A 27,992-nucleotide genomic window follows, 5' to 3' on the forward strand; every position below is an offset into this window, starting at 1 on the left:
TGAGGGGAATTGCATTCCATAAATATATCGTCTTAATCATGATTTATAGTCAGTTTTCTCCTATAACTGACTACACCCGAGGGCAATTTCTAAAGTCCCAACTACTAATTACAATGCTCATCAGAAGGCCGTTCCCTGGAATGCTCGTCAATTTCTTCCAGGGAGGAACATGCCAACAATAAATGAATCCCAATCAATCCCGTCCACACCAGTTAGATAACAACGAGCATCTGCTTCCAAGTATTGCATTTCCCTGTTGCAAATTGCAGATCCTAGCAGAATGGAAGCAAATCCAAGCATTTTCTAATGATGAGTCTCCCAAGGATTTGACTCCTTAGACCTCCTAGTTTATTCTTCTCCTTCAACTAGTCTTCCACGTACCCATCTCATCTTAGACTTATTAGCAGGTGAGGACACATCCTCTAGTGGCTCTGCTGAAATAAATTCTGTTGTATCTGCTGCAATCCGGTCGATCTGGTCGTTATTGACCACTTGCTCACTGATATATAGATCATTTGTTCCAGGATTTCCGTTCACATCTTGAGCTGTTGAAAAAGCTGAAGGAAGCAAATAAGCTCTTTCCATGGAGTTCTCTATCCTCTGAAACATACTGAGTTGTTCCTTTTCACCTAGTGCAGACACATCAAAATAGAAATCCATGCCATTAACAGTCCTTGGAGGTAGCTTCATTCCATTTACAAATTTATTCTCTTGTTTAATAAGGTCATTTTGATTCTCCAACTTGTGCAGTTCCGATACACCCGAGTCATCGGATGTATCATCAGAAGAACTTTCTGCTGGCCCATCATTATCATCAACACCTTCGAGTGACATTCTTGCCTCTGTAACAAGCTTTCTAGCTTCTATAAGTGATGCTTGGGCAAATGGAATTTTCGCTGCAACAGGCTCAAGAGCATTTGCAGCTTTCTCGGCTTCTACAATGAGTGACCTGATGGTAAAAGAATAAGAAAACAACTACAATGAGACAGTTAAATTTTAAAATGTCTTGCATGTACAGATAGCATGTTAGTTTTCTGACAGGAAATAGTGTAAACTACTCCCTCCGTCCCATAATATAAGATCGTTTCGCAAGCTGTAATATAAGATTGTTTTGCAAGCTGTTTTAGCTTGCGAAACGATCTTATATTATGGGACGGAGGGAGTAGGTATGAAGTAAAAGCACCCCGGGAAATTCAACTGCAAGTGTGATTGCAGTGCACTAATGTGATATATTTGTATGTTATTACTTATGTTTTTCTTTTCATTCTTTGTTTTTCCGGAAAAAACTTCCGATCCATTCATCAAACATCATGGCAGTACAAAAAACACAAGAAATAATAAAAATTACATCTATGCCCGTAGACCACCTAGCAACGACTACAAGCACTGGAGCGAGCCGAAGACGCGCCGCCATCATCGCCCCTCCCTCACCGGAGACGGGCAAACCTTGTACTGACATGTATATTGTTTGGATTTTCCAAAGACTTTCACAGATATGTGGTTTTGATTTTTCCCAGTAGTAACAAACGAACTAGATGTGTCATGTGTGTAATTAGTACACGATAGAGATATGTGGTTAAACCCTCACAGATAAACCAAACTCAAACAATAATTACTTTTATCATTTTATTTTATTAGGGAATTACAAAACCATTTCCCTTTTTGGTGTATTGCATGATAGCCTTTCAAACTTAGCACATAGCCTTTCTACAATACTTAGAGGCTACCCAATTTGTTTCATGATTTTATCCCTAACCTATCACCTACATTTAGTTCAAACCTGAAATTGATTTTAAATGGATTTACATTTCAGAAAATATAAACATGATTCCAAAAATTATGAATCTTTTTGTGAGGCTTTGATATATTCCAGAGAAGGTTCACAAAAAATTTCATAAAGATTGGATCTCATTTGAACCTCCAAAACATTTTTAAACAGAAGATATTCCATTTTTTGTACAAGAAAAAGAAGAAGGAATTCTTTTAAGTCACACAACCCACAGCCCAAATACCCCTTTGCACTGGTTATTCCCTACCTCTGTATGGCAGCACGATCCCACGATCACGTTGACGGCAACGTCAATTTGACGGGCTGAACAGCGTCGCCTCGGCCTATATAGCTGCCCCCGACCTAGCCCTAGCCACCCTCTACCCTCCCTCGACGTTGCCGCTCTCCTCCTCCACCTACAGAAGCCCCTATTTTCCGCACGTCCTTTGACCGATCCAAGCACACCGTTGTGTTCATGGTGAGCTCCTATACCGAAGCCCCCTATTTTCTGCAATGTTTGGTAGCTACCCTTAGCATGTAGTCCAGTAGCAAGACGTCACCGCTCGCCGTTGTTAGAGGTCACGGACGTCGGTGGCAAGCAAACCAGCGCCCAATGGAGCCTCAAGGTCGTATACGTCCTTGGATCATGCTAGTTCGCCGTAGATCACTGGCCCGCTCACGCACCCGAGTACCGGCATTGCCATTGGTCGTCGCCGACGATCTTCTGTTCATTATTTCTACGCACAGAATTCTGCTATCTAGCACCCGCTTGACTCTCTTTGCACTGCTGGTTGTCGTACTTTTCATTGTTGCCAGGCTGTCCAGTCCAACTTAGAGTTTCATCGCGTCTACGGGAGTTCTTTTCTCGGCTCCGTAAGGAGTTTGATCCATGGTGCACTCTGTTGTTTGCTCGTGGCCATAGTTCTCTTATGGAGGCGCTTTCTAAGATTTATGCTGAGGAGACTCACCTCCCTAGTTCTGGTTTACTTTGTTAAGGAGTATTAGTATTAGATCTAGGAGACCTATTAGGCTATGTTTCCTTTCCTTGTACACCAAGTCTTATGTAATAAATATAAGCCCCACGGGCTACACGATAGAGATAGCATGCAAACATGGTATCATGAACCCGGGTTTAAGGTTTTTTGTTGGGCTCCACAACTCGCCCTCCCCGTCCAATCTTGTGTTGCCATCGCTGCAATTTCTCCTTCGGGTTGGCTGCTGCTCTTCTTCCGGTTTAAGGACTTCTATAGATGATTTCTCTCGCTACACTTGGCTTTATTTATGTCTTCCCGCAGTGAGGTTCTGCCTATATATATAGGCATTTTGCTGCTATGACCCACACTCAAGTATCTTGGCCTATTCGTGTGTTTCGTGATGACTCCGCTGGTGAGTATATCTCCAAGATGTTGCATGGTGTCCTTGCTGAGCAGGGCACTCCTGCTCAGTTTTCTTGTCCCAGTGCCCATGCTCAGAATGGTGTGGCTAAGCACAAGCATCGTCACCTTCTTGAGACGCCTCAGGCATTGATGATCGCCACCGCTATTCCACCTCACTTCTGGGCTGAGGCTGTTTCCACTTCCACCTATCTCATAAACATCCAGCCCTTTGCTGCTTTGTAAGGTGGCATTTGTTTGAGCGTCTTTTTGATCATTCTCCTGATTATTCGACACTTCATTTGTTTGGTTGTGTTTGCTATGCCCCCCCCTCCCCGGAACGCACCAAGCACGCGTATTTCTCGGGGTGTGACTTTTGATGAGTCTCGTCCTTTCTACCCGGCTCCATCTTTCTCGACCTTTTCTGTGAAGGATATCTCTTTCCTCACTTTTCCCCGACACTTCTATCACTAATGTTGAGTCCTTGTCCACTCACCCCACTCTTCTACTAATTCGACTGTTGTAGATACGACGTCGTCATCTCCTACGGTTTCCTCACCCTCACCTCACTTGTCACGGGATCTGCACCTTCATCGCCAGTGGTATCCCCGTCTCCATCACCTGAGCCTATCCCGGTGATTCCTCGTATTCTTCCATCTTTTCCTCAGTATTATACACGTCGTTCACGTGTTGTGGATGCGTCTACTAATGCGCCATCTTCCTTGTGCCAGCCTACTTATGGTTTACGTACTCACCCGTTGACCGCTATGGTCTTTCTAGCACTGGCGCTGCGACTTCTTATCATGATGTTGTTCATTCCAAATGGCAGCTTGCCATGGCAGAGGAGATTGTTGCTTTTGAGCTCACCGACACGTGGGATCTTGTTTCTCTTCCTCCCTGTGCGCGTCTCATCACTTGTAACGGGGTCTATAAGGTTAAGACTCACACGGATGGTTCTCTTGAGCGCTACAAAGCTCGTCTTGTGGCTCGTGTCTTTCAACACGAGCATGGTCGTGATTATGATGACTTCTTCTCCTATGCCTCATATGACCATTGTTCGCACACTTCTTGGTGTGGCCTCTATTAGCCATTGGTCTGTCTCAGCTTGATGTCAAGAATGCCTTCCTTAATGGTGAGTTGTGTGAGGAGGTTTACATGCAGCCACCACATGGGTATTTTGTTCCTCATGGTATGGTATGTCATCTCCGTCGCTCTCTCTCTCTCTCTCTATGGCCTTAAGCAAGCCCCTCGTGCTTGGTTTGAGCGTTTCGCCTCTGTGGTGATTGTTGCTGGTTTTTCGGCAAGCGTTCATGATCCTGCGTTGTTTGTCCACCTTTCTTCTCATGGTTGGACTCTTTTCCTATATGTTGATGACATGATCATCACTGGCAACGACCCTAAGTACATTGCCTTTGTGAAGGCATGTCTTAGTGAGTAGTCTATTATGTCTGATCTTGGCCCTCTTCATTGTTTTCTTGGGAGTGTGAGGTTTCTACTACCTCTGATGGTTTTTTTATTTCCCATGAAAAGTATATCAATGATCTTGTCTGTGTTGCTCTTACTGATAAGCGCACCATTGAGACTCCCATGGAGCTCAATATTCACCTCACCGTGCTACTGATGGTGACCCCTTGTCTAATCTGGCGTTTTATTGTCATCTTGTTGGGAGTCTAGTCAATCTAGTTGTCACTCGTATGGGTATCTCACATATTGTTCATATTTTGAATCAGTTTCTTTTTGGTCCTGTTGAGAGGAGAACAACTTGTATTATTAGGAGGTCAAAGCCAACATATATACACATACATGAGGATGCCAAAAGGCTACAAGAGGATGCCAATAGACTAGAATGCAAAAGGCCAAAAGACAATATTAATATAACTCTAACACCCCCCCTCAAACTCATGGTGGATCCACAACACTGAGTTTGGAGAGGTGAAATCCATGTTGCGCTCTAGTCTGAGCCTTCGTGAAGAAGTCCGCGAGCTGTAACTCAGAAGGCACATACTGAAGAGCAACAACATGATCCTGCACAGCGGCGCGCACATAAGAAGCATCAACACCAATGTGTTTGGTAAGCTCATGCTTCACAGGGTCCCGCGCAATACTGATAGCACCTGTGCTGTCCGACAGGAGGGTGGTAGGTGTAGTAACAGAAACACCAAAATCCTCCAGTAACCATCGTAACCAAGTCACCTCTGCTGTCAGAAGAGAGGCGGAAGGTGGTGATGCTTGCGCTCAGCCACGCCATTCTGAGCGTGAGCACCGGGACAAGAGAACTGCGCAAGAGTACCCTGCTCAGCAAGAAAACCACGCAACATTTTGGAGATATACTCGCCAGCAGAATCAGCACAAAACACACGAATAGGTGTAGAGAACTGAGTGTGGACCATGGCGGCAAAACGCTTATAAATAGATAGAACCTCGCTACGAGAAGACATGAAGTAAAGCCAAGTGTAGCGAGAGAAATCATCTATAAAAATAATATAGTAGCGATGGCCCCCTTTGGAAGAGAAGGGAGCCGGTCCCCACACATCGGAATGAACTAAATCAAAAGGGCGTTGAGACACTGACTCACTTGTAGGATAAGGTAACTAAACCTGTTTACCAAGCCTACAACCCTGACACTGCAAAGAGACATCTCCTGAGATAGGCCCCAGAAGACCACGACGAACTAAAGACGATAGCCGAGAACCACAAAGGTGACCAAGGCGATGATGCCACTTCTGGAAGGAGCTGGTAGCAGAAGCCGCGATGGCAGACGTACTGGCGAGTGTAGTGGCAGCGGAAGGAACATGAAGCCAGTCTAACTCCCAAAGCCCCTGGGAGTCAAGGCTGCGAGGGCCAGCTCCAACCAAAGCCTTCGTGTGACGATCCTGGACAGTGCAAGAATCAACGTCAAGAATGACGCGACAACCAGAATCAGTAAGCTGACTTGTAGAAAATAAGTTCATGGTAAGGCGAGGAACATAAGAAACATCTGGAACATGAAATGAAGAAGTGGAAAGAATGCCTCGACTAGCAACAGGTAGAGGAGTACCATCAGCAGTAAGAACATTAATAGGAAAATCGAGAGATCTAAGAGAGGACAAGACAGAGGAATCAGAAGACATATGAAATGAAGCTCCAGAATCCAGAACCCATGGGGATGTACCAGACTGTGTAGATGATGGTCGCTCAACACTAGAAGCACCAGTCACAGAGCCTGCAGTACCCGTCGAAGAACCTGAAGTAGCAAGTAGACGCTTAAGCTTCATAATATCCTGCTCAGTCAAGGAGACAGTAGACGACGTCGAGGAAGAAGCGCGAGTCCCAGTGGAAGAATTGCGCTCCCTATTACGCATATCACGCTTCTTCTTGAAGCAATCAGATTCGGGGTGACCATCCCTGTTGCAGTACCCACAATGAGTATGAGGACGAGAGCGGCCCTCACGAGTGCGGCTCTCACTACCAGAAGGAGTGGGTAGTAGCGGCGGAGCACTCGAGCGAGAAGGTACTGGTAGAGCAGCAGCTTGAGCAGCAAGCACAGATGGAACTTGAAGCAGACCGGCACAACGGAGGCGAGTCTCCTCAGCACGAAGCTCAGAAAGCACCTCAGAAATAGGAACACGGCCACGAGCAAACAACTGAGCACGCCGAGGCTCAAACTCCCCACGGAGCCGCGACAGAAACTCATAGACACGCTGAAACTCCAAGTCGGACCTCACAGTCTGGCAACAGGCGCAAGTGCCACAAACAGCAGTGCGAAGGGAGTCAAGCTGGCGCCAGATAGCAGAACTCTGAGTGTAGAACTCATCAATAGTGGAGTCTCCCTGCTGAAGAGCATGCTCCTGACGTACCACAGACAAGTAGAGAGCGTCACCAGAGGGCTGATAGCGCTGACGAAGACGAGTCCACATCTCAAACACAGTGCCGAGACCCATAAACTCAGAAGCAAACTGTGGTAGAACACTGGCAGTGAGGACAGCAGCTGCACGAGCATCATCATCACACCACTGAGTGTAAGCAGCCAGATCGTCACGATAAACGGAAAGAGCATCCGAATAAACCACGACCTGCTGGTCATAAGCAGCAACCGCATCATCAGCAGCAACTCGGGCTGCAGCCCTATCATCATCAGAAGCATTTGCGGTAAGATCCGGTGGAGGCGGCGGTGGGATAGGAGCCACAGGAGGAACCGGGCGCTGAGGACAAGGAACCTCGCCGGAAAGAACTCCCCAGAGACGAAGGCCACGCATGTGAATGCGCATAAAAGCAGCAAACTCAGCATAGTTAGCCCCATCAAAAATCACCGGGCAGCGCGGAATGACGACATAGCCCAACGAGGTCGAAGACATGGTGCGCTCTCTGTACCTCTTTTTTTTAACCTTCTCTTTTTTTTAATCAATCCACACAACCGATCGATGAATCCAGAGTAAGTCAAACGACAGAAGCAGCGCCCGCAGCGCTCGTACACCAGAATCAGAGGAGCAAAGTTGCGCGACCCGACCTGGGTGAGCCAAAAGGCCAGCGGCGGTGGCCGGACCAGAGCGCCAGTCAGAGACGCGAAGGCGGCGGCCGGACCCGAGCGCCAGTCAGAGACGTGGCGACGACTGCCGAACCTCGAGCACCAGCCCGAGACGCGGAGGCGGCGGCCGGACCCGAGCGTCAGTCAGAGACGCAGCGGCGGCGGCGGCCGGACCTCGAGCACCAGCCCGAGACGCGACGGCGGCGCCCGACCTGGAAGAGCAGAAGGCCGATGGGGGATGCAGAGCAGAAGGCCGATCTGGCAAACGGGATCGGCGGCAGAGCAAAGAGATTGACTTCACGGAGAGGAGCAGCAGCGACTGGATCAATGAGACCAAGTCTCGATGGGATCCAACAGCCAGCTATGGATTGATGTGTGGACGCCCGCAGGAGCGGAGGAGCAGAACGGGCCGGTGGGAGATTGGAAAAAAAACCTAGAGCTCTAATACCATGTTGAGAGGAGAACAACTTGTATTATTAGAAGGTCAAAGCCAACATATATACACATACATGAGGATGCCAAAAGGCTACAAGAGGATGCCAATAGACTAGAATGCAAAAGGCCAAAAGACAATATTAATATAACTCTAACAGGTCCCACGTCGGCTCACTATAGTCACTTTCTTCGTGTTCTTCAATATCTTCGTGATGCGCTCTCTCACCGTCTTTTCTTTCCCCTCTCCAGTTTGTTACAGCTTCAAGACTATTCGAATGCTACATGGGTTAGCGATGCTCGGATCGTCGTTCACTTTTTTCTTACTGTGTTTTTCTTGCTGGCTCTCTCATTGCCTAGAAGACAGGGCAACAAATTGCAATTTCCTGCTCAAGTGCAGGGGCTGAGTTGTGAGCTATGGCTCTTTTAACGGCAGAGATGACTTAGTTATGGTGATTACTTCAGGAGTTTGGTGTGTCTATTATTACACCTACTAGACTCTTGTCTGATAATACATGTGCTAGAAGTATTGCGCGTGATCCTATGAAACATGAGCTCGCCAAGCATATTGGTGTTGATGCTTCTTTTGTGCGCCCTCGTGTGCAGGATCAGGTTATTGCTCTTCAGTGTGTGCCTTCCAAGTTACAGTTGACGGATTTCTTTACGAAGGACCAAACTAGAGCCGAGCATGGATTTTATCTCTCCAAACTAAGTGTTGTGGATCCACCATGAGTTTGAGGGGTAGTGTTAAGAGTTATATTATTTTCCATGTATAGCCTGTTTTATTTTCCCTAAGGTATGAGGGGTTTCATGCATATTTACCACCTCTACATGTATATATATCAGCCTAGGTCCACCTGAAAATACAAGTTGCATATTTCCTAACAATATCTACTTGATGCTGCTATGGGTAGTTGAACCTGGCTCTGATACATTTATGTTGTGCTATGGATATACTTATGTTAATATGTAATGAAGGCAAAGGTGGGAGGCCATGTTTTATGCAATCGGTGTTTTGTTCCACTTGAGCCGACACTAGGACCCGAGTTTTATCTTGATCCAAGACCAAGCTTACTCAACCTCTCGCTGGGGAATTTATGGGACCCCTTGCGACCTAGACCTAAACCTCAAACCTCTCCATGGGCCACATAGTTCGGGCTTTCCACTACGTCTAGTTGTGTTGCGAATGAGATGTTTATGATGATGGTGTTGTTGTTAATGTTATGGCTAACCGTTGCATACATATAGCCAAGGTTGTCAGAACCGTGATTCTGAATTGGATCGAAGCTTTGATGGTAGGATCGCAAATCATAGAATTTTCACTATCAGAATCATAGAAACGTAGATACTAATAATCAAAATCATAGAATCATAGGGGTTCATTTGGATTGTAAAGTGGTAGAATCGTGATTCTGACAACCTTGCATATAGGAATGTGGCACAGCAACCGTTTATCTTGCGGCCTCTAGCCACTCACAATGGTTGAGCTTTGATGGTAGGATCGCAAATCATAGAATCCTCACAGTCAGAATCATAGATGCTCCCTTTTTATATACAAGGCCCCTATCAAAATTACAATTTGCAATTATACAAGGCCACTAACACTAATCAAGACGAAATTAATTGTGTTTGCCTCATTTTAGCAAAGGAGGACATTAATTATATCTTGCATGCAAGCGGGTGTGAGGTTGGCTTGAATGCGCCTCATTAATCAACCAAAAAGGAGTGAGAGCATTGGCCTGTTGTGGGTGGAAGAGAAAAATACACATTAATTAACACGTTAAACAACGAGACAAGTTGGCTTGCAACATTGGCTTGAGCATGCATTAACTTTTGCCTTGTTACCTGTAATATACGTTTGTGGCCTTGTATACAAAAATGGAGGGAGTGCTAGCAATCAAAATCATTGAATCATAGGGGTTCATTTGGATCGTAAAGTGATAGAATCGTACAATAGAATTGTGATTCTGACAACCTTGCATATAGGAATGTGGCACGGCAACCGTTTATCTTGCGGCCTCTAGCCGCTCACAATGGTTGAGTCTGTTTCGGAGCTTCGGCTAGATTCACAATTCAGGCACAACTCGGTTGGGTAGCCCCTTGGACTTGTTTGCAACATATGGGAAGTGTCGTGGCCACTCTCCCTCCGCCAGCACACCCCGTGTGCGCTATTCTCGAGGGCATTAAGGGGTTGTTTGGTTCTCGCCAGTGTCGGCCATGCCAATGTTGGCGAGCCAAATACTTGGTGCAGGATCTAGGCGCCCGAGATTTGCCAATGATTTGGCGTCAAAGTGAACCGGAGGAGCCTGGGTGGGCTGGGCGCACCAAAAGTTGGTGCCCATCCCAACGGGACGCCAAGCCTGGTCAACGACCAAAATTTTGGATCCGCGAGTGAGGGTTGTAATCCAAACAGCCCCTAAAAGAGCGTTTGGCGTTTGTTAGAGTAAATTGGTGCGCCCCTGCAGGGTTAAATCTATTTGAATAGCCCTGTCCATGTTATGGACGACTTCAACATTTTGTACTTAATCATAGAACAACTTCAACAAATATTTAATAAACTTGCCGCCGTGTGAGCATTGTTTGTAAAGCGTCCCTCAGAGCGCCCTCCAGGCTCAAAGCATCCGGCTCACTTTACACATGTGTCTAAGGCGTGCCTTAGACATTAAAGCGTCTAAAGCGCCCGCTTAGGCATCCTGATTGGCGCTTTAGTACAGAGAGGACGCCATAGACTTGCCAAGCAGGGAACAGAGATTTCTGGCGGGAAAAAAGGGCTGGGTGGGAACACAAGGGCGGGAAAACTGGGCTCACATGTGAAACAGTTTCAGGAGAGGAAAGAGAGAGAGAACCAAAACCAGGACGTGCAAATCTCCAGGCTTTCAGATCTCTCTCCTCTCCTCTGGCAGCAGCTTCCTCCTCAGATCAGCACCAGCTTCCTCCTCTCGCTCCTCTTCTCCGGCTGCAGCAGCTCCCCCCTTCCTCTTGCGCAACCACAATTGCATGGCTCCTGCCCTCTCTTCTCCCCCTTCCCCTCCCTTTGCTCTTTCTTGCATGCTCAGATCTGCACCAGCCTGTCATACCTTTCCTGCTCTGTTATGTGTTATGCTATGCACAGCTCCTCTGCTCCTAGGTGCTGCTGCTACCTCTCTTATAGTAGTTGGCTAGTTGCTTACTGCTTAGTGGATGGATTAGAATAATGGCTACTAATGCATATGTGCTCACTGGTGGATTAGAATCAAGGTACGTATGTCTCACTAAATGGTACTCTATTTTACTGCCCATCAGGTTCAGAGTCTGTCCAAAGCGTCGCCTCACTTTACGCTTTAGCGCTTAAGCAGTGAGGCGCCCACTCAGCGCCTCGCTTCCCTTAACCGCTTTAAAAACATACGGTGTGAGTGCCTTGCGGATTCTTCCTCGTGGGAGATACAAGGTGGAATGAAAGCCAGTGCACTCTCTTTCCTTATCTCTATTAGACGCAAGTTGTAGTGTATCTATAGGAGCAAACCACATACCCTTACTTTGAGACGAGGCATACTCAGTGTAGATCTAATGTAAGTCTTGCAGAGTACGTCATGTACTCACCCTTGCTATTCAAACCAAGTTGCAGCAGAGGACTTCACCGACATTGAAGGCGGCTACTTTGCAAAACTTACTGACGATGAGTTAGATAGAAGGTCCCAGGTGGTCTGAGCCTTGGGAGGGCCTTTCGTTTATCTCCAACCTCTTGGGCACATTTGATATTTTGCCTATAACCAGACTATTCACTTCGTTGAATGATGTAATGTTGGGTCATGTTGATCTCTAGTTGTAACAATAACTTATTAGCTCATGTGAGCTCCATACCTTATATATATGTTATCGTTCGAGTTCTATGATGATACTTATTACGTCTCACCCCACAGCGTGTCATAGTGCGTGTATGTACGAAAGTACACTTTGCGGGTAGGATATGGCTTCTATTCTATACCTTGTAGGCAATTGCGCTAAACTTGGAATATACCAAATCCGGGGTCCGACAATGTGGCTGTTATTAAGCTTTGACTACTTTTCATAAATTAAACACATTGGATAGTGCAACAATCAAACAGAAATTATAAGGGGGGGCTTAGCCAGCATTGCTGGGTTATTTTGTCTTATTTTCATATTTGTCAAAACTAGTCAAAGTCTAGTTGAAAGAACACATCAAAGTGCAGTAACAAAATTTTAAGCACAGAAAATCAATAGCTGATATTTGTTAGCAAAGATGTGCCTCATGCAGTTTACCCTTTTCTAATTGCAAATAAGACAACATACCTGGCCCTTTCAATAGCCTCTTTCTTCTCTATTTCCAGTGCTGTCCTTTGGGCTCGAATCTTCGTTATCATCTCTAGTTTCTCACCTGCCATAGGATCTTTGTAAGGAGTTGCACTTTTCTTTCTCTTAACCGGAGCAGTTTTTGCATGTGCATCGTCCAAGCTGACAGCTCTGTGTTGAATAGATTTCTTTTTTTCACGCTTTGCACCTGGTTCTCTCGGAGTTCTTTGTTTACGCGGTACTTTAGATCCAGAAGATGTTCCATGATAGCTATTAATTGCACTGCAAACACGTTCACGGTATTCCTGCAAGAAAATCAATCGTTTCTACCATTAGTTTATGCAATATGAATAAGCCATATATTGCCCCGAAGACATTGGAATGAGAGGATGAGAACCATGAAATATGTTCAGCAAGGCATAGATAATCTTACTCGATCCAACCACTTCGCAGCAATGGCTTCTGCAATTTTTCTCCTCTGCTCTGGAGTTTTTGGCGCTCTTCTATTACCTGTCGGCCTAGGCATTGATCGTCTTTGCTGGACTTTCTCCAACCATTCCTGCCGCAATTGCTCAGTCAATATTTTATGTGAATTCCATTGGAAGGCAACTCCACCAGCAAAGCCCTTCCTAGCTGCATCTGCTATCATTTCCCGCCACTCCACAAAGCAGCCATCCTGAACCATTAGCTTCTGTAGACGCAAGCTCCACCCACGCCTCACTCCCAATGATATCTTAATTTTGGTCTCTTCACTGTATTAAGTACAAACAAAAAATAGCAATTACTACAAAAGCATCTACAATTAAATCGATTTGGTAGTTCTAGAAATCATGAAACTAAGGAACTGCAGTTAACATTTTTTTTTTAAACTGCAGTTAACTTTTTTTTAAAGAACTGCAGTTAACTTATTACACTACTATTTAAGCACTAAATATTCTTGCTTTGAGGTTAGTTCCTGGGTACTTCAGAGTTTAGACTTGTGGGTTGTGGCACAGTTGCAGGTTTGGATATGGCCGAGGGAAGTATGAAGTGGCATGTGCAAACATTGCGAAATCAAGCAAACGAGCTCTTCGGATCAGCTCGCTATAGTGCATGAGCTTGTGTAGGCCACGCTCCATCTCTTGAAGTGCATGTGCAAACACTTGAATCATGCCGAAACTGAGACAAGCTCGAGTCCCTGGCATACTTTAAACTATGGGCCAACTGCCATCCTTACTGAGTAGTATGCTTGCAATTCCCGAGCTAGCAGCCAGGTTGTGTTATCTTACGACATCAAAACCAGTCCCGCCGATGCCCTCAACGGCACTCTCCATGGATGCTGCCACTAACACAAATAGTGGTGCCATTACATGTGTGCAGGAACCATCATTGCAATCCGCTGCTGCACTCGTCATTGCCATCCGCTGCTGCACTCGTCATTGCTCATGGAAAACTGGGTTCTTGCTGAGTGCGAGCACGGACATGGTGTCCCTCTTCCCCTTCATATCACCAAGCAACCGTGCCAGCCAGATGGTTTGGCTTGCCGCCGTTGTTGCAGCAACGTACTCTACTTCACAGGAAGACGCAGCCAAAACTCACTGCTTCGCAGATTGCCAGCTTACTCCGGACATGCTCTTCCTCATGTCGATGTCGCCGGTCTGATTGCTGTCCAAGAAGCCAACCAGTTTTGCGCCCTTTGTACTACGTGGGTAGGAGAGACCATAGTCAATCATGCCGGCTGTAGCGTAGCAGCTGCTTCACGGCGCTCATGTGTTCCACCGTGGGGCGCTCCATGAGTCTGCTCGTTCAACCCAAGAAGAAGGCGAGATCAGGCTGTGTGTGGACGAGGTACTGCAGACTTCCAATGATCCGCCGGTATGTTGTGGCATCAATCTCCTCTGCTGTGCTCTCACAACTCAATTTGAGTCGCGCCTCCATGGGTGTGGGCAAGGGATCGCAGTTCCTCAGCCCAGCTATGTCAAGGATGCGCTTGACGACTTCCCCTGATTCAAAGTGTCCCATCTTTGCCTTGGGTGTAACTCAATCCCAGGTAGAAGGAGATGAGCTCAAGATCACCTATAAGGAATTCCGTCTTCATTTCTTCCTTGAATCGGGTGATCTCATCATGGTCTAATCGGGTGTCTGATCTGGTGATCACCAGATGGTAGACATTGATGCCAATGAGCAAGAACACCCTGCCATGGACGCATCCGTACATCGTGCTCCTGGGCGCTCTGCTCGAAGCCAAGCCACTTCAGTGAGGCATGAGGCATGCCTTGCATGCACGCAGGGCTTGGCACAGTACATAGTACCCCCTCATAGTCGCAACACCTTTCCTTCTTCTCAAGTGACAAAGAAACCAAGTGGCTGCGACACATAAACCTCCTTGGTGCGGTGGGTGCCTCCGGATATCACCATGTCAGTATGCCCCATCATCAAAGACATGCATATCTCCCACATCATACATATAAAGGTGAATCTTCTCTTTTTCTTGTGTTTACTTGACCCCTTCGAGGACGGTATACTGCTTGACCCTCCTCCCTCATGCATCCATAGGTTTGAGTGGAACTTCACACATGTCAAGGAGTGCAAGCACGAGAGTACGCCTACACCATCCGCAAGGGAAGCTTGGAAGCAGCAACGAATAGAGAAGAAGGAGAAGAGCTGCTGAAGATCAGCTGTTGGACTGTCTGGACATCATCTCGGAAGTCCAGCTTGATGCCTCCAGGCATCAGTACCCAAAACGTTAAGCCTGATGAAAGGGCCCTCTGACTTTCTGTCCGGAGTTTTGTCTGACCATCAGCCAGACTGTCCGGCATCCAAGCCAGAGTGGAACTTCACACATATCAAGGAGTGCAAGCACGAGAGTACGCCTACACCATCATCAAGGGAAGCTTGGAAGCAGCGACGAATAGAGAAGAAGGAGAAGTGTTGCTGAAGATCAGCTGCCGGACTGTCTGGACATCATCCCGGAAGTCCGACTTGATGCCTCCGGGCATCTATACTCCTATAAAAATGGCAATTGGTGATGATGGTGTGTCTGCCTCTGTGCCATATTGACCGTTCGATCTGGAATGTAAGGCTGAAACTGAGGTGGGTAGTTCCGGAGCACATTTTGCATAAACACCCCACACATTCGACAGAATTTTGGAGAAGACATCCGAAACACAAAGCCGATACCCTGGAAATTTCTCCTTCTCTCGCCAAACAAACGAGCCTTCTAGAACCCCTCCCAAATTCCTCGTCGTCGGCCCTTCTCCTCTCATCCGCGGCAACTGCCAGAGTTGAGTTGCGCGAGGGATCCTACTCTTCTATACGTAGTTGTAGTTAGGGTCTCAGTAAATTGAATTTTGGCTTCAAGCTTTCGTCCGTATCTCTGCTTCTAGATCCGTCGAAGATGGAGCCATGGCGGTGGTTGCTTGCTACCACATCCAAGTGTCCCTTTGCTCTCTCGTCCTACCACCCCTCTTGGTATGGATTTCCTTTTGGAAACACTATGCCCAAAAAAGGGGACGATCCCAACTCCTGGCACAATCGACGCACGCGCACGATTGAGCGCGACCGTTTCGCCATCTAGGCCTTCACCGCTGGTGCCGGTCACCCGGTTGGAGATCTAGGACGCTGTTGCCAAGTACTCCCTCTGTAAACTAATATAAGAGCGTTTAAATGACTACTTTAGTATTCTAAACGCTCTTATATTAGTTTACGGAGGGACTACGTCAGGCTGCGGGCGCTCCACGGCGTTGTCTGCTGGCATGGCGTGCTGAATGCTGTTGGTGCCGGCGTGTACGCCAACAGGAGCCCGGCCAACATCAGCCTCGTGCCAGCTGCATCGTCTGTGTGCTCACGGACAGCGGCATCGTCCAATGCAGACTAGGAGTATCCAATGTTTATTCAGACAAGTAGTGCAAGCTCTAAACCATACACAAAGATGTAACAAGGACGCCTCCACCTCAGCTCTCAAGTTCCAGGGATATGCACAATCACATCGGCACAGCGTCTTTCCGTGCAGCTGACTGTCAGTGCTGCTTCCTCTCTACTGTATTTGAGATGTGGACTCGGCTTCGTCAGCGCTATCAGCCCTCTGGTGATGCCTTATACCTGTCTGTGGTTCGTCAGGAGCATGCTCTTCAGCAGGGTGACTCCACTGTTGATGAGTTCTATGCACAGAGTTCTGCTATCTGGCATCAGCTTGATTCTCTCCGCACTGCTGGTTGTCGTACTTGTCAGTGTTGCCAGGCTGTGCGGGCTGATTTGGAGTTTCATCGTGTCTACGAGTTCTTGTCTCGACTCCGTAAGGAGTTTGAGCCCCGGCGCGCTCAGTTGTTTGCTCGTGGTCGTATCTCCCTCATGGAGGCGCTTTCTGAGATCTGTGTTGAGGAGACTCGCCTCTGTGGCGCTGGTTTACTTGAGGTTCCCTCTGTGCTCGGTACTCGAGTTCCTGCTATGCCTGCTGCACCGACTCCTTCCCACTCGAGTGCTCCGCCGCTCTTGCCTACTCCTACGGGCGGCCAGGGTCAATCTCGTCCTCACTGCGGCTACTACAAGATGGATGGTCATGTTGAGTCTCAGTGCTTCCAGAAGAAGAAACACCTGTGTAAGGTGCGATCATCAGCTTCAAGGACTTCTTCTACTTCAACATCTTCAGCCACCGCCTTGACTGAGCAGGATATTCTGCGACTTAAGCGTCTGCTTGCCGCTTCAGGTTCTCCTTCGACGGGTACTGCAGGTTCTGTGACTAATGCTTTCCGCACTGAGCAACCACCCTCTACACAGTCAGGTACATCCTCGTGGGTTCTGGACTCCGGAGCTTCTTTTCATATGTCTTCTCATTCTTCAAATTTGTTCTCTCTTAAATTGCTTGATTTTCCTGTTCACGTACTCACTGCTGATGGTACTCCTCTTTCTGTTGCTAGTCGAGGCAATCTTACCACACCTTCTTACTCTGTTCCTGATGTTGCTCATGTTCCTCGACTTACCATGAATCTTTTTTCTGCCGGTCAACTTACTGATTCTGGTTGTCGCGTCATCCTTGACGTTGACTCTTTGTTCTGTTCAGGATCGTCGAACGCACACTTCGGTTGGGACTGGCCCTCACCGCCGTGACTCTCAGGGTCTTTGGGAGCTAGACTGGCTTCATGTTCCTTCTGCTGCCACCACTATCGCCAGTCCATCCGCTTCTGTCGCTTCAGCTACCGGCTCCTTCCAGCAGTGGCATCATCGACTTGGTCATCTTTGTGGGTCTCGCTTGTCGTCATTAGTTCGTCGAGGTCTTCTGGGGTCTGTCTCGGGAGATATCTATTTAGAGTGTCAGGGCTGTAGACTAGGAAAACAGATTCAGTTACCTTACCCTACTAGTGAGTCGGTGTCTTAGCGTCCTTTTAATTTGGTCCATTCTGATGTATGGGGTCCGGCTCCCTTCGCTTCGAAAGGGGGCCATCGATACTATATTATTTCCATAGATGATTTCTCTCGTTACACTTGGCTTTATTTTATGACTTCTCGCAGTGAGGTTCTTTCCATCTATAAGCGTTTTTCAACACAGCACAACGACAACTATGACTATGGACCCATTCAAGGACCATACTTTGGAGGCAAGTGACTTGGTGGCGAGCGAGGAACAAGCTTCCACTTTTGGAGGCAATAGTGAGATGGTCAAGCATGGGATATTCCCTTCGATCATGGAGGCGAGTGATGATGTGCCACCTTCTAGGACCTTCATCCTTGGCAACGGTGACGGGATGCTTGAGGATGGGATTTTCCCTTCAACTATGGCGGCGTATAGTGCGACTTGAGAGATATGTGCACGCATATTGAGAGTGAGAGTTCACCACTAGCCCCACATATGTCGATGCCCCAATTCCTATGTGAGGAGAGCCACAACCACCACCATCACTTGAGTGACTCCATCATATGTGAGTTTGAGTGCGGTCCATCCACCTTGAGGGAAATAGTGAGCCACAAGAGATGAGTGAGGTAGTTGATAGGTCATGTGTAACACCCCGGATATGATTTACCCAATATGTATTCCAACTCTTGCCGTTTCCGGCGTTAAGTTATTTTATTTTTCTCGGGTTCGGGTTTTTGTCTCCGTGTATTGTTATCGTTGTCATGCATCTCATATCATGTCATCATGTGCATTACATTTGCATACGTGTTCATCTCATGCATTCGAGCATTTTTCCCGTTGTCCGTTTTGCATTCCGGCGCTTCGTTCTCCTCCGATGGTCATTTCTACCTTTCTTTCGTGTGTGGGGATTAAACATTTCCGGATTGGACCGAGACTTGCCAAGCGGCCTTGGTTTACTACCGGTAGACCGCGTGTCAAGTTTCGTATCATTTGGACTTCGTTTGATACTCCAACGGTTAACCGAGGGACCGTAAAGGCCTCGTGTGTGTTGCAGCCCAACACCCTTCCAATTTGGCCCAAAACCCACCAAAACCCTCTCCATCATCTAAAGCGTTTGATCACGATCGCGTGACCGAAAACCGCACCTCATTTGGACACTCCTAGCTCCTTCTAGGCCTATAAATAGGTCCTCCTCCGAAAATCCGGATCTCTTCCCCGTCCAAACCCTAAAAATCGCCCCGCCGCCACCGGACATGTCCGGCCGCCGCCGGACGAAGAAGTCGCCGCCGCCGCCCGCGCCAATCAGGAGGCGCCACGTGGCCGGCCGCCTCCTCCCACCGCCGCGGCCCGCCCGGCCCGCAGCCGGCCCCCGAGGGCCCGAACCGGCGCCCGCGCCCCGCCGCCCTTCTCCTACCTCCCGGCCCGCGCGCCCGAGCCGCCGACCATCCGCCGCGCCGCCTCTCCTCTTCCGCGCCGGCGCCGGACCGCCTCACCGGCCGTTCCTCCGCCCCTCCTCGCTTCGGGAATCGGCAAGTCCGGCGACGCCCCTGCTTCTCCGGCGAACTCGAGCTCCGGCCATCGAACCTCATAACCCGCGCGTGAACAGTGCAGATCTGGATCCAAAAATCTCGAGGGTTGACTTTTATCCCCGAAACCCTAATTCATATGCCCATGTTCATCATGTCGTAACTTTGCATCCGTAGCTCCGTTTGGCGCATATAGCATATCAAAATGTTCGTCTCAGAGAGCACATCATTTCATCTCATTGCATCATTTTCATTTGAGTTCATCTTGATGCCCGAAATGCTGTTAGAAGAGGGCTACTTGAGATTATTGTCAGATCTACTGCTCCATTTAGATATTTGTCATTTTTGCCATGATTATTGTGTGCATGATATGCCCATGAGCTCTACATATGTTTTATTAAGAGTTTTGTCATCTTTCCAGAGGTGCAACCCATGTATTTTTGTGATGTGTGTGGTGACTAGCACAAGCTTGCAAAGTGAGACACTTGGTAATGCTGATTTCAGGGACTTAGCATTTCCACTAAGTCCTTGGGCTGTTTATCTCATATGGCAATATGTTCATGTTGTTTCCTAGTGATCCGTGCCTCTTTTGAGGATGATCAGTAAGGATGTTTTGTTAATCTTGTAGTGCTCTATCCATTCATGTCTTTGTTTGCAATTATGGAGCACCCTAGCTTGAGTCAATCGAGCTCTACTTTTGCTATTTCGTGAATCTGGGCAGATTGTCTACTTGTTAGCAATTTTGCCGAGGATGTTGCAGTTGATCCGTGCATGCTATGCTATTGTTCTTGCCATGTCTAGCTTGTATTTTGTGTATTCTTGATGGGTGTATGCTTAAATTGTCATGACTTGCTCTGTAGTGAGTGCATCGAGCTCGTAAACATGCCTACTTGATATCTGTTTCAGCATGCTCCAGTTTTCACTAAGTCTAAGAACTGATTATGTTTTTGCCATGTTCAAATGCTTGCATTTGTATTTTCTGATCCCTTTTGGCTCAAGGTCACTAAGGGACTTTTGTTAAGCTCTTTGAGTAGCTCCATGTCATGCTTTACTTTGCCATGTTCAGGTCCTGTAGCATGTAGTTTTGTTGCTCCAAAGAGTGCTATCTGATCTGAGATTCCAGACAAGTGTTAATTTCACTAAGTCTGAAATCTGTTTACCATATGCATTTTTGCCATGCTTGTTTGAACCTGTTAATGGATGAATTGCCGTAGCTCAATGCTAGACTTTTGTTAAGCATCTTGAATGGATTCCTGCCATGTATTTTGATGCCATGTTTGGGTGCTGTAGCATGTTCATCTCGTTGCATTTAGATGGCTACTTGTTGTAAATCGCAGAACGTGGTCATATTTGAATTGCTTGCCATTTCCAAATCGTAACTCCGATTCCGGTGATCTTTATATTGTTTTCAAGGGATTTCATCTCATCTTTCCAGTGGCACACTTGGAATTCCAAGTTGAGGCCAGGTTCATGCATCCCTTGTCAAATCTTGCATATGCATCCCGCATAGCATACCATCATTGCATCATATTGTTTGAGCTTTGCACGTGGTTGATTGTGTTCCGTTTGCTTGTTTGTCTTGTTTGGGTAGAGCCGGGAGACGAGTTCGCTAACGAGGAGCCCGTTGAGTTTGCTTTCGAGGATCCAGGCAACTCTGGCAACTTTGCAGGCAAGATGATCATACCCTCGAAATCACTACTATCTTTGCTTTGCTAGATGCTCGCTCTTTTGCTATGCCTATGCTACGATGTCTACCACTTGTTTTTCAAGCCTCCCAAATTGCCATGTCAAACCTCTAACCCACCATGTCCTAGCAAACCGTTGATTGGCTATGTTACCGCTTTGCTCAGCCCCTCTTATAGCGTTGCTATTTGCAGGTGAAGATTGGAGACCGTTCCTTGTTGGAACATTATTTACTTGTTGGGATATCATTATATTATCTTGTTATCTTAATACATCTATATACTTGGTAAAGGGTGGAAGGCTCGGCCTCTCGCCTAGTGTTTTGTTCCACTCTTGTCGCCCTAGTTTCCGTCATATCGGTGTTATGTTCCCGGATTTTGCGTTCCTTACGCGGTTGGGTTATAATGGGAACCCCTTGATAGTTCGCCTTGATTAAAGCTTTTCCAGCAATGCCCAACCTTGGTTTTACCATTTGCCACCTAGCCTCTTTTTCCCTTGGGTTTCCGGAGCCCGAGGGTCATCTTATTTAAACCCCCCCCCCCGGGCCAATGCTCCTCTGAGTGTTGGTCCGAACCAGGCAGCCTGCGGGGCCACCTCGGGGAAACTCGAGGGTTGGTTTTACTCGTAGCTTGACCTATCTGAGTGTGCCCTGAGAACGAGATATGTGCAGCTCCTATCGGGATTTGTCGGCACATTCGGACGGTGTTGCTGGTCTTGTTTTAACCTGTCGAAGTGTCTTGAAGAACCAAGGTATCGAGTCTGATCGAAACGTCTCGGGAGGTCTATTCCTTCGTTGACCGTGAGAGCTTGTCATGGGCTAAGTTGGGACTCCCCTGCAGGGATTTGAACTTTCGAAAGCCGTGCTCGCGGTTATGGGCAGATGGGAATTTGTTAATGTCCGGTTGTAGACAACTTGAACCTTAACTTAATTAAAATGAATCAACAGTGTGAGTTACCGTGATGGTCTCTTCTCGGCGGAGTCCGGGAAGTAAACACGGTGTTGGAGTAATGCTTGCCGCAGGTTGCCCTCTAGTTATCCGTTCGCGCTTTGCCTCCTCTCTCGCTCTTTTTTGCGAACAGGATAGCCACCATATATGCTAGTCGCTTGCTGCAGCTCCACATATTTACCTTACCTTAACTGCTAAGCTTAAATAGTCTTGATCGCGAGGGTGCGAGATTGCTGAGTCCCTGTGGCTCACAGATTACTATTACATCAGATGCAGGGCCTGATGATTCCGCTCCAGGTGACGCGCTCGAGCTCAAGTGGGAGTTTGACGAGGACTCTCAACGTTACTATATTTCCTTTCCTGATGATCAGTAGTGGTGCCCAGTTGGGGGTGATCGGGACCGTGTCGCATGTTGGGTTGTCTTTTATTTTGGCGCCGTAGTCAGGCCATGAGTGTTTGGATGATGTAATGCTATTTTATGTACTTGATTGACGTGGCGAGTGTAAGCCAACTATGTTATCTCCCCTTTTATTATCTATATTACATGGGATGTTGTGAAGATTGCCTAACTTGCGACATATGCCTTCAATGCGATTATGTCTCTAAGTCGTGCCTCGACACGTGGGAGCTATAGTCGCATCGAGGGTGTTACATCATGTTAGGCCATTTGCAATGCAAACAACTTAACCTCTACCTTTATTGTGTCCTCTCCTTTGGTGCTAGGTCTCATGGATGATAACACCTCCATCCTCAACAACTTCGGCCCTCCTTTGGACAAGACAATGGCCATGGTGGAAGAAGATGCACCCCGCACATGGTTCCATCAAGATGATGACGTTGGCCACAAGATGGTCTTTTCCACCACACCTACTTCACATGAGTGGGACTCCCAAGGTAACAAAATAGGTGATGGTGATGTGCATGTCCCTCTAGTGGATATGGATTGCTTGCATGATATTGACGCTCCTATTACTATGTCACATGCTATTAGGCCTTCTACATGCTTTGATTTGACACCCGTCTATGATGTGTGTGATGATGAGTATGTTATGTTGAGTAGTTGTGATACCGTGCTACATAGGATATCTTGTCATAACTTCATATATCATATCATGTTCGATAACCCTCTTGCTTGGTCATATGCTATGAATGAGATATGAAAATTCAAATCTTTGCAATCTTATCATGGTGACTATGCCATCCCCATTAAATTCAACTTGAGTTATGAATATGGCAGAGATGACAAGCTTTTGCTCTATGGTATTTGCATATCTTGTGATGATATTGGCGTGCTCCCTTTGCATCATTTGAGCAATTCCCTTCATATGTCATGCCATGAACAACGTGCTTTGTACATGCATTGTTTAGATGTTGTTCAATTTCTCCTTGTATTCTTTCAAGTCTTTGTCTTGCTTGCAACCATGCTTATACTATTGCCCATGAGGACACCCCCATAGTTTCCTTGTTAGGTTGCTCTATCTTTTACTTTGCATGCTCCCATAATTGTGTGCGTAATATGTTTTACATTGATATGAATGCTATGCATATTAATATTGATGCATCATATACTTGTTACACCTTTTGTCCCCCATGTGTTGAGCATAACAAGTATCATTGCATCATGGATGACGTATTCTTGTATCGTGCATCAAATTTACTTGCATATCTTGTGCTAACTCCCACATGCACATACACATCATGATGGATGATGTGTACATATGCCACGTGCCCACATTCTTTCGTTTGTGTCTATGTTGTGTAGGTCATCATGCTTGCTTGTCAACTTCTAAACTCATGAGTTGACAAAACGAGCTCTGGAGAGCTCATTTGGAGTCCGGAGCCGTATACCGGCCTAGGGGTCCTGTGCCAACCTGATGGGCCGACTTTTGGTGGCTGAAGGCAACCCGGGCCATGGCACCATCACTGATGTCACACAATTTTATCGGACGGCTATCAATAATTGAGGTGAAATGGAAGCACACATGTGCGAGGAAATCTAGTAGGCTTTCATCACACACCACTGATAGATATACTGTGTAGTTTAATGGGCGTGGTCGGCATTTAAGAACATATTCAATAAAATATAGAGAACATGTTGATGTAGAAGTGCTTTGATACTCATATTTAAAATGTTTACAAAAAATTAATTTTTATCACCAAAAGGCCAAAATTGCTAACACGTCTTTTACAATGCAAGCAAGGACAAAAAAGGAGACATGTACTTACAAAAATATTATTTTCCATGAACACAATCATATATCTTAAGAGTCTCTCTAAATGTGGCGGGAAACAACAACAATTACTTCATCAAGTCATGCATTGTTCGCAACTCTAAGAGCGTCAATCCAGCTGGTATGGTTCACAACTCTAAGGGCGTCAATCCAGCAGGTATGGTTCGCAACTCTAAGGGCGTCAATCCAACTGGTAAGGTTCGCAACTCTAAGGGCGTCAATCCAACTGGTAAGGTTAGCAACTCTTAAGGGCGTCAATCCAGCTGATATGGTTCGCAACTCTAAGGGCGTCAATCCAGCTGGTATGGTTCGCAACTCTAAGGGCGTCAATCCAGCCGGTATGGTTCGCAACTCTAAGGGCGTCAATCCAGCCGGTATGGTTCGCAACTCTAATACATCTTAAAGTAAACCATGTGGGACTAAACCCACCATTACAAAGCACAGCACACAGCAGGGTGTTATAATTATGGAGGATAATGGTTCAGGCCATCTCCAACGCGGCGCTACAAATGGGCGCTAGGGAATAAATTCCCAGCCGTTGCTCTCCAATCCCGGTCACATAGTTGGTGTTGAGTGCCTGATTTAGAGGCGACGCTTAGGTGGGCTTTTGGTTCAAATTAAATGGTCCAAGCACCCATGGATTTATTATGTGCGTTGGAGGCTGCGGCTCTTACGTGAGTGCTTCATCTTGGTATTTTTATATTTTCTTGTGCGACGTCTTACCGAGAGCATCTCCAACAGAAGAAGCTTATATGAGCACCTAAAAAAACAAGGGGGGCAGCCCAGTGCAATAGACCCAAGGCGGTCGGACCCTTCCCCGGACCCTGCACAAGCGGGAGCAACATGCACCGGGCTGCCTTTTTTTTAGGTGCTCATATAAGCTTCTACTGTTGGAGATGCCCTTAGTAAGACGTTGCACAAGAAAATAGAAAAATACCTTGTCGATAATTGTTAATGTTTTATCAATGTACTACATAAATCTTAAGAATAAGTAAGGGCCTACCTCTGAGCATGTCCGAGATTCATCAGCTTTTTCTTAACCTGCACAGCAATCTCTTTAGCCAAGCTAAACAATGCATTAACTTGTTTCTGACAAAAACTTGAACATACTGACACAGTATTAATGAGCCAAGTAAATAATGCAAGAAAAATATAGGCTTCGATGGGTATCACACCTAGTACCGTACACTAGTGCACCCACTGGTCCTTTGCGGTTGGACCAAGTGTTACATTTGTGCCTGCTATGGCATGTGTGGTTAGTTTGTAATACCACACCATTATAGTTTGTAAGTAGCATGTGTGGTTAGTTTGTAATGCCACACCATTATACTAGTTTGTAAGTAATTAAACCAATAATAATACCAATAATCATTTCCCATTATATATGTAGAAGTATCTGTATTACCAGCCATGCAGTACCCATGTTGCTGCAACATATCAACATATTACTGCATATTTCATGTAAGATCCCAATTTTAAAGAGAACTATAGCAAACGAATTCAGGAAAATTACATCTTAATACATACTTCAAACAACAGCAGCAAAGCCTTAGTCCCAAACAAGTTGGGGTAGGCTAGAGGTGAGATCCATAAGATCTCGCGACCAACTCATGGTTCTGGCACATGGATAGCAAGCTTCCACGCACCCCTGTACATGGCTAGTTCTTTGGTGATAAGTAAATTTAGATGCCCTGGAACCATTTATGAATACTATTCAGCATGCTTTACCTGGCAAGGTTGCAAAACATACCCAGCAGAAAGCAAAAAGAAATGATGGCATAAACATTCCAAGTTAATTGCTTCCGATCAGCATATGATTCAATAAATTAGAAAGTGTCTCAAAATAAAATGTGGTTGGATGAACATTTCATTGCAAACATGCCAGATTTCTAGGCTATGATATCTGCATTTGCATGTATCCACAGCCAGAAATGTGGAACCAAGCATACTTAAACGTACATTTTTTCAATAATCTATCCAACTCACTGTCCTGAAATTTTTTATCCTTCCTTTGCATTGCAAAACAAACAGCTACATAGAAGCTGTATGGTGACAATCTGTTACACCATGAAATAAAGCAACTCCAGAACGTTGTAGCACCCCAAGACATAAGGGTGTTTGTATTGTCCAGTTTAGTTAGAGATGGTTAATCTCCTCAGATGATGCAAACTTAAGAGGTAGAGACCATGCGTTACCCAAATGCAATTGTGCCCAGGCATTCAATCGATCCAATATAAGATAACAATTTTGGCTTGTAGCAATATTGCTATTAATTAAATGTATTCAATTAGCTATCTACAATCCTACATTATGAAATAGTTAGCTCAAGTAACACTACACAAATACCAAGGGATTAAAAGACATGACGCCACATATAAATAGCAACAACAATTCTTACATGACTTCACCTTGGGGTTCTGCATAGCAAGCCGTGTCCTCTCCCGAATCCGCTGGAGCGTCTCTACACATGCAAGTTAAATTTAATAAGGCATTACCGTTTCCTCAAATCAATATGCAACTCTTATCTAAGTCATTTACTAGATCCATTTAAACCTTCATCGTTGCAGTTATTCCATGTTTTTCTGGAACAGAACATCTACATGAATTTCCTAAAAGGTGGCCGCTGGCATGTTGAGTTCTCACGTTGCTATCACACAGTTTCCACCTACCAGTACCAATCTCTCTCTTTTTCTTCCATTTTAATCAAACATTTCCACAAAAGTTACCACTGAAGGATTAAACTAGGGTGCAATCCTACCTGGGCTGTGCTTCCTGCCCTTGTTCCACGGCGTATTCCCCTTGTTCGCCTGCGATATCCGCATCCGCCTCATCCTCTCCCTCTCGTCCACTCCCTCGCCGTCTTCCTCATTCCCCACACCATCCTCCTCAGTCGGAAACTGGATTTCCACCGCCTTCGCACCGCGGCCCAGGGCCAGCGCAGGGTCCACCTCCGCTAACACCCTGACTGCGCCGGCGCGGCAGCGGGGCGGCCCAAAGCATATCACCCGGCGCTGGACGTGGGATGCGCAGGGCCACGGGGGAACCTGCGGGAGCCGGGGCCAGGAGGAGACCGAGTAGTAGCCCAGGAGCTGCGGCGCCATTAGACGTCTGTGTTCTTCACGGCGGATGGTTGGCCTAGCAGAATGCCGCCCACGTAGCGCGTGGAGACGTGATGCGAGGAGCGCCGCCGCTGCCGGTGGCGGATGGAATGGAGGGCGGCTGAGGAAAGGATTGGCTCAGCCGCGGCTGATGGAAGGATTGGTTCGGCGGCGAGGAGCGAGAGATAGTCGAGCGAATTGGTGACGTCCTATGCGGAGAACGTGGAGTGGAGGGATAAGAGCGGACACGAAATCAAGGGTGTGTTTGGTTGGCTGGCTGCACAAGGGCAACTAAGGCCAACTCCAGCGCATGACCTCAAACGAACGATTTTTTCCTTTTGATGCAGCAATGGTTTCACCCATGTCCACGTCTGTTCGATGGATCGTGGGTGCGCCCAGGACGCGGCCTCACCCCAAATCTTGTCCGTGTTGGACGTGTTTAAAAAAACATAAAAACTTAAATAAAATGACTTAAAAAGTAAATAAACGTAGTTTAAAAAACTTAAAACTTAAGTTAGGGTCGCCACAAAATGGCCCAGTTTCACGTCCAACTTGACATAACTAAACATAATAAAAAATGGCGCCGCCAGCGCGCTCCTGCTCATGCCCGTTGATGCCGTCGCCGTCGCCGTCTTCAGTGGCCGCCGGCGGCGTCGTCGTCGCTGACGAGGTCGACGTAGGCCGGTGGCGTCCAGAGGTGGGCCGGCGGTGCATGGTAGACACGGGCGGGCTGGACGGCAGGAGGTGCCTGCACCACCTCCTCCCGTGGCGACGCCTCCCGCTCCGGTGACCGCGGCGGAGTGGCGCACCA

The 27,992-nt window shown here is 46.9% G+C and overlaps 1 protein-coding gene across 2 annotated transcripts; it reads right to left on the reverse strand.

Annotated features, from left to right (window-relative positions):
* On the reverse strand, window positions 1-27,418 carry LOC123042354 (uncharacterized). Of its 2 annotated transcripts, none has more exons than XM_044464830.1 (6): window positions 26,842-27,417; window positions 26,492-26,544; window positions 25,087-25,124; window positions 12,801-13,119; window positions 12,368-12,672; window positions 1-949 (listed from the first exon to the last, which is right to left on the reverse strand). In XM_044464830.1, the coding sequence occupies exons 1-6, from the start codon at window positions 27,182-27,184 to the stop codon at window positions 349-351; spliced, it is 1,659 nt and encodes a 552-aa protein (XP_044320765.1). In that variant the 5' UTR covers window positions 27,185-27,417; the 3' UTR covers window positions 1-348. The 2 variants fall into 2 exon arrangements, with proteins under 2 accessions (XP_044320765.1, XP_044320770.1); XM_044464835.1 differs by lacking the exon at window positions 1-949 and adding an exon at window positions 5,584-6,014 and having other exon boundaries at window positions 26,842-27,418.
* Window positions 27,419-27,992: the final 574 nt, after the last annotated feature.

Source organism: Triticum aestivum, chromosome 1A (genome assembly GCF_018294505.1).
Source record: "Triticum aestivum cultivar Chinese Spring chromosome 1A, IWGSC CS RefSeq v2.1, whole genome shotgun sequence".
Lineage (NCBI taxonomy): Eukaryota > Viridiplantae > Streptophyta > Magnoliopsida > Poales > Poaceae > Triticum > Triticum aestivum.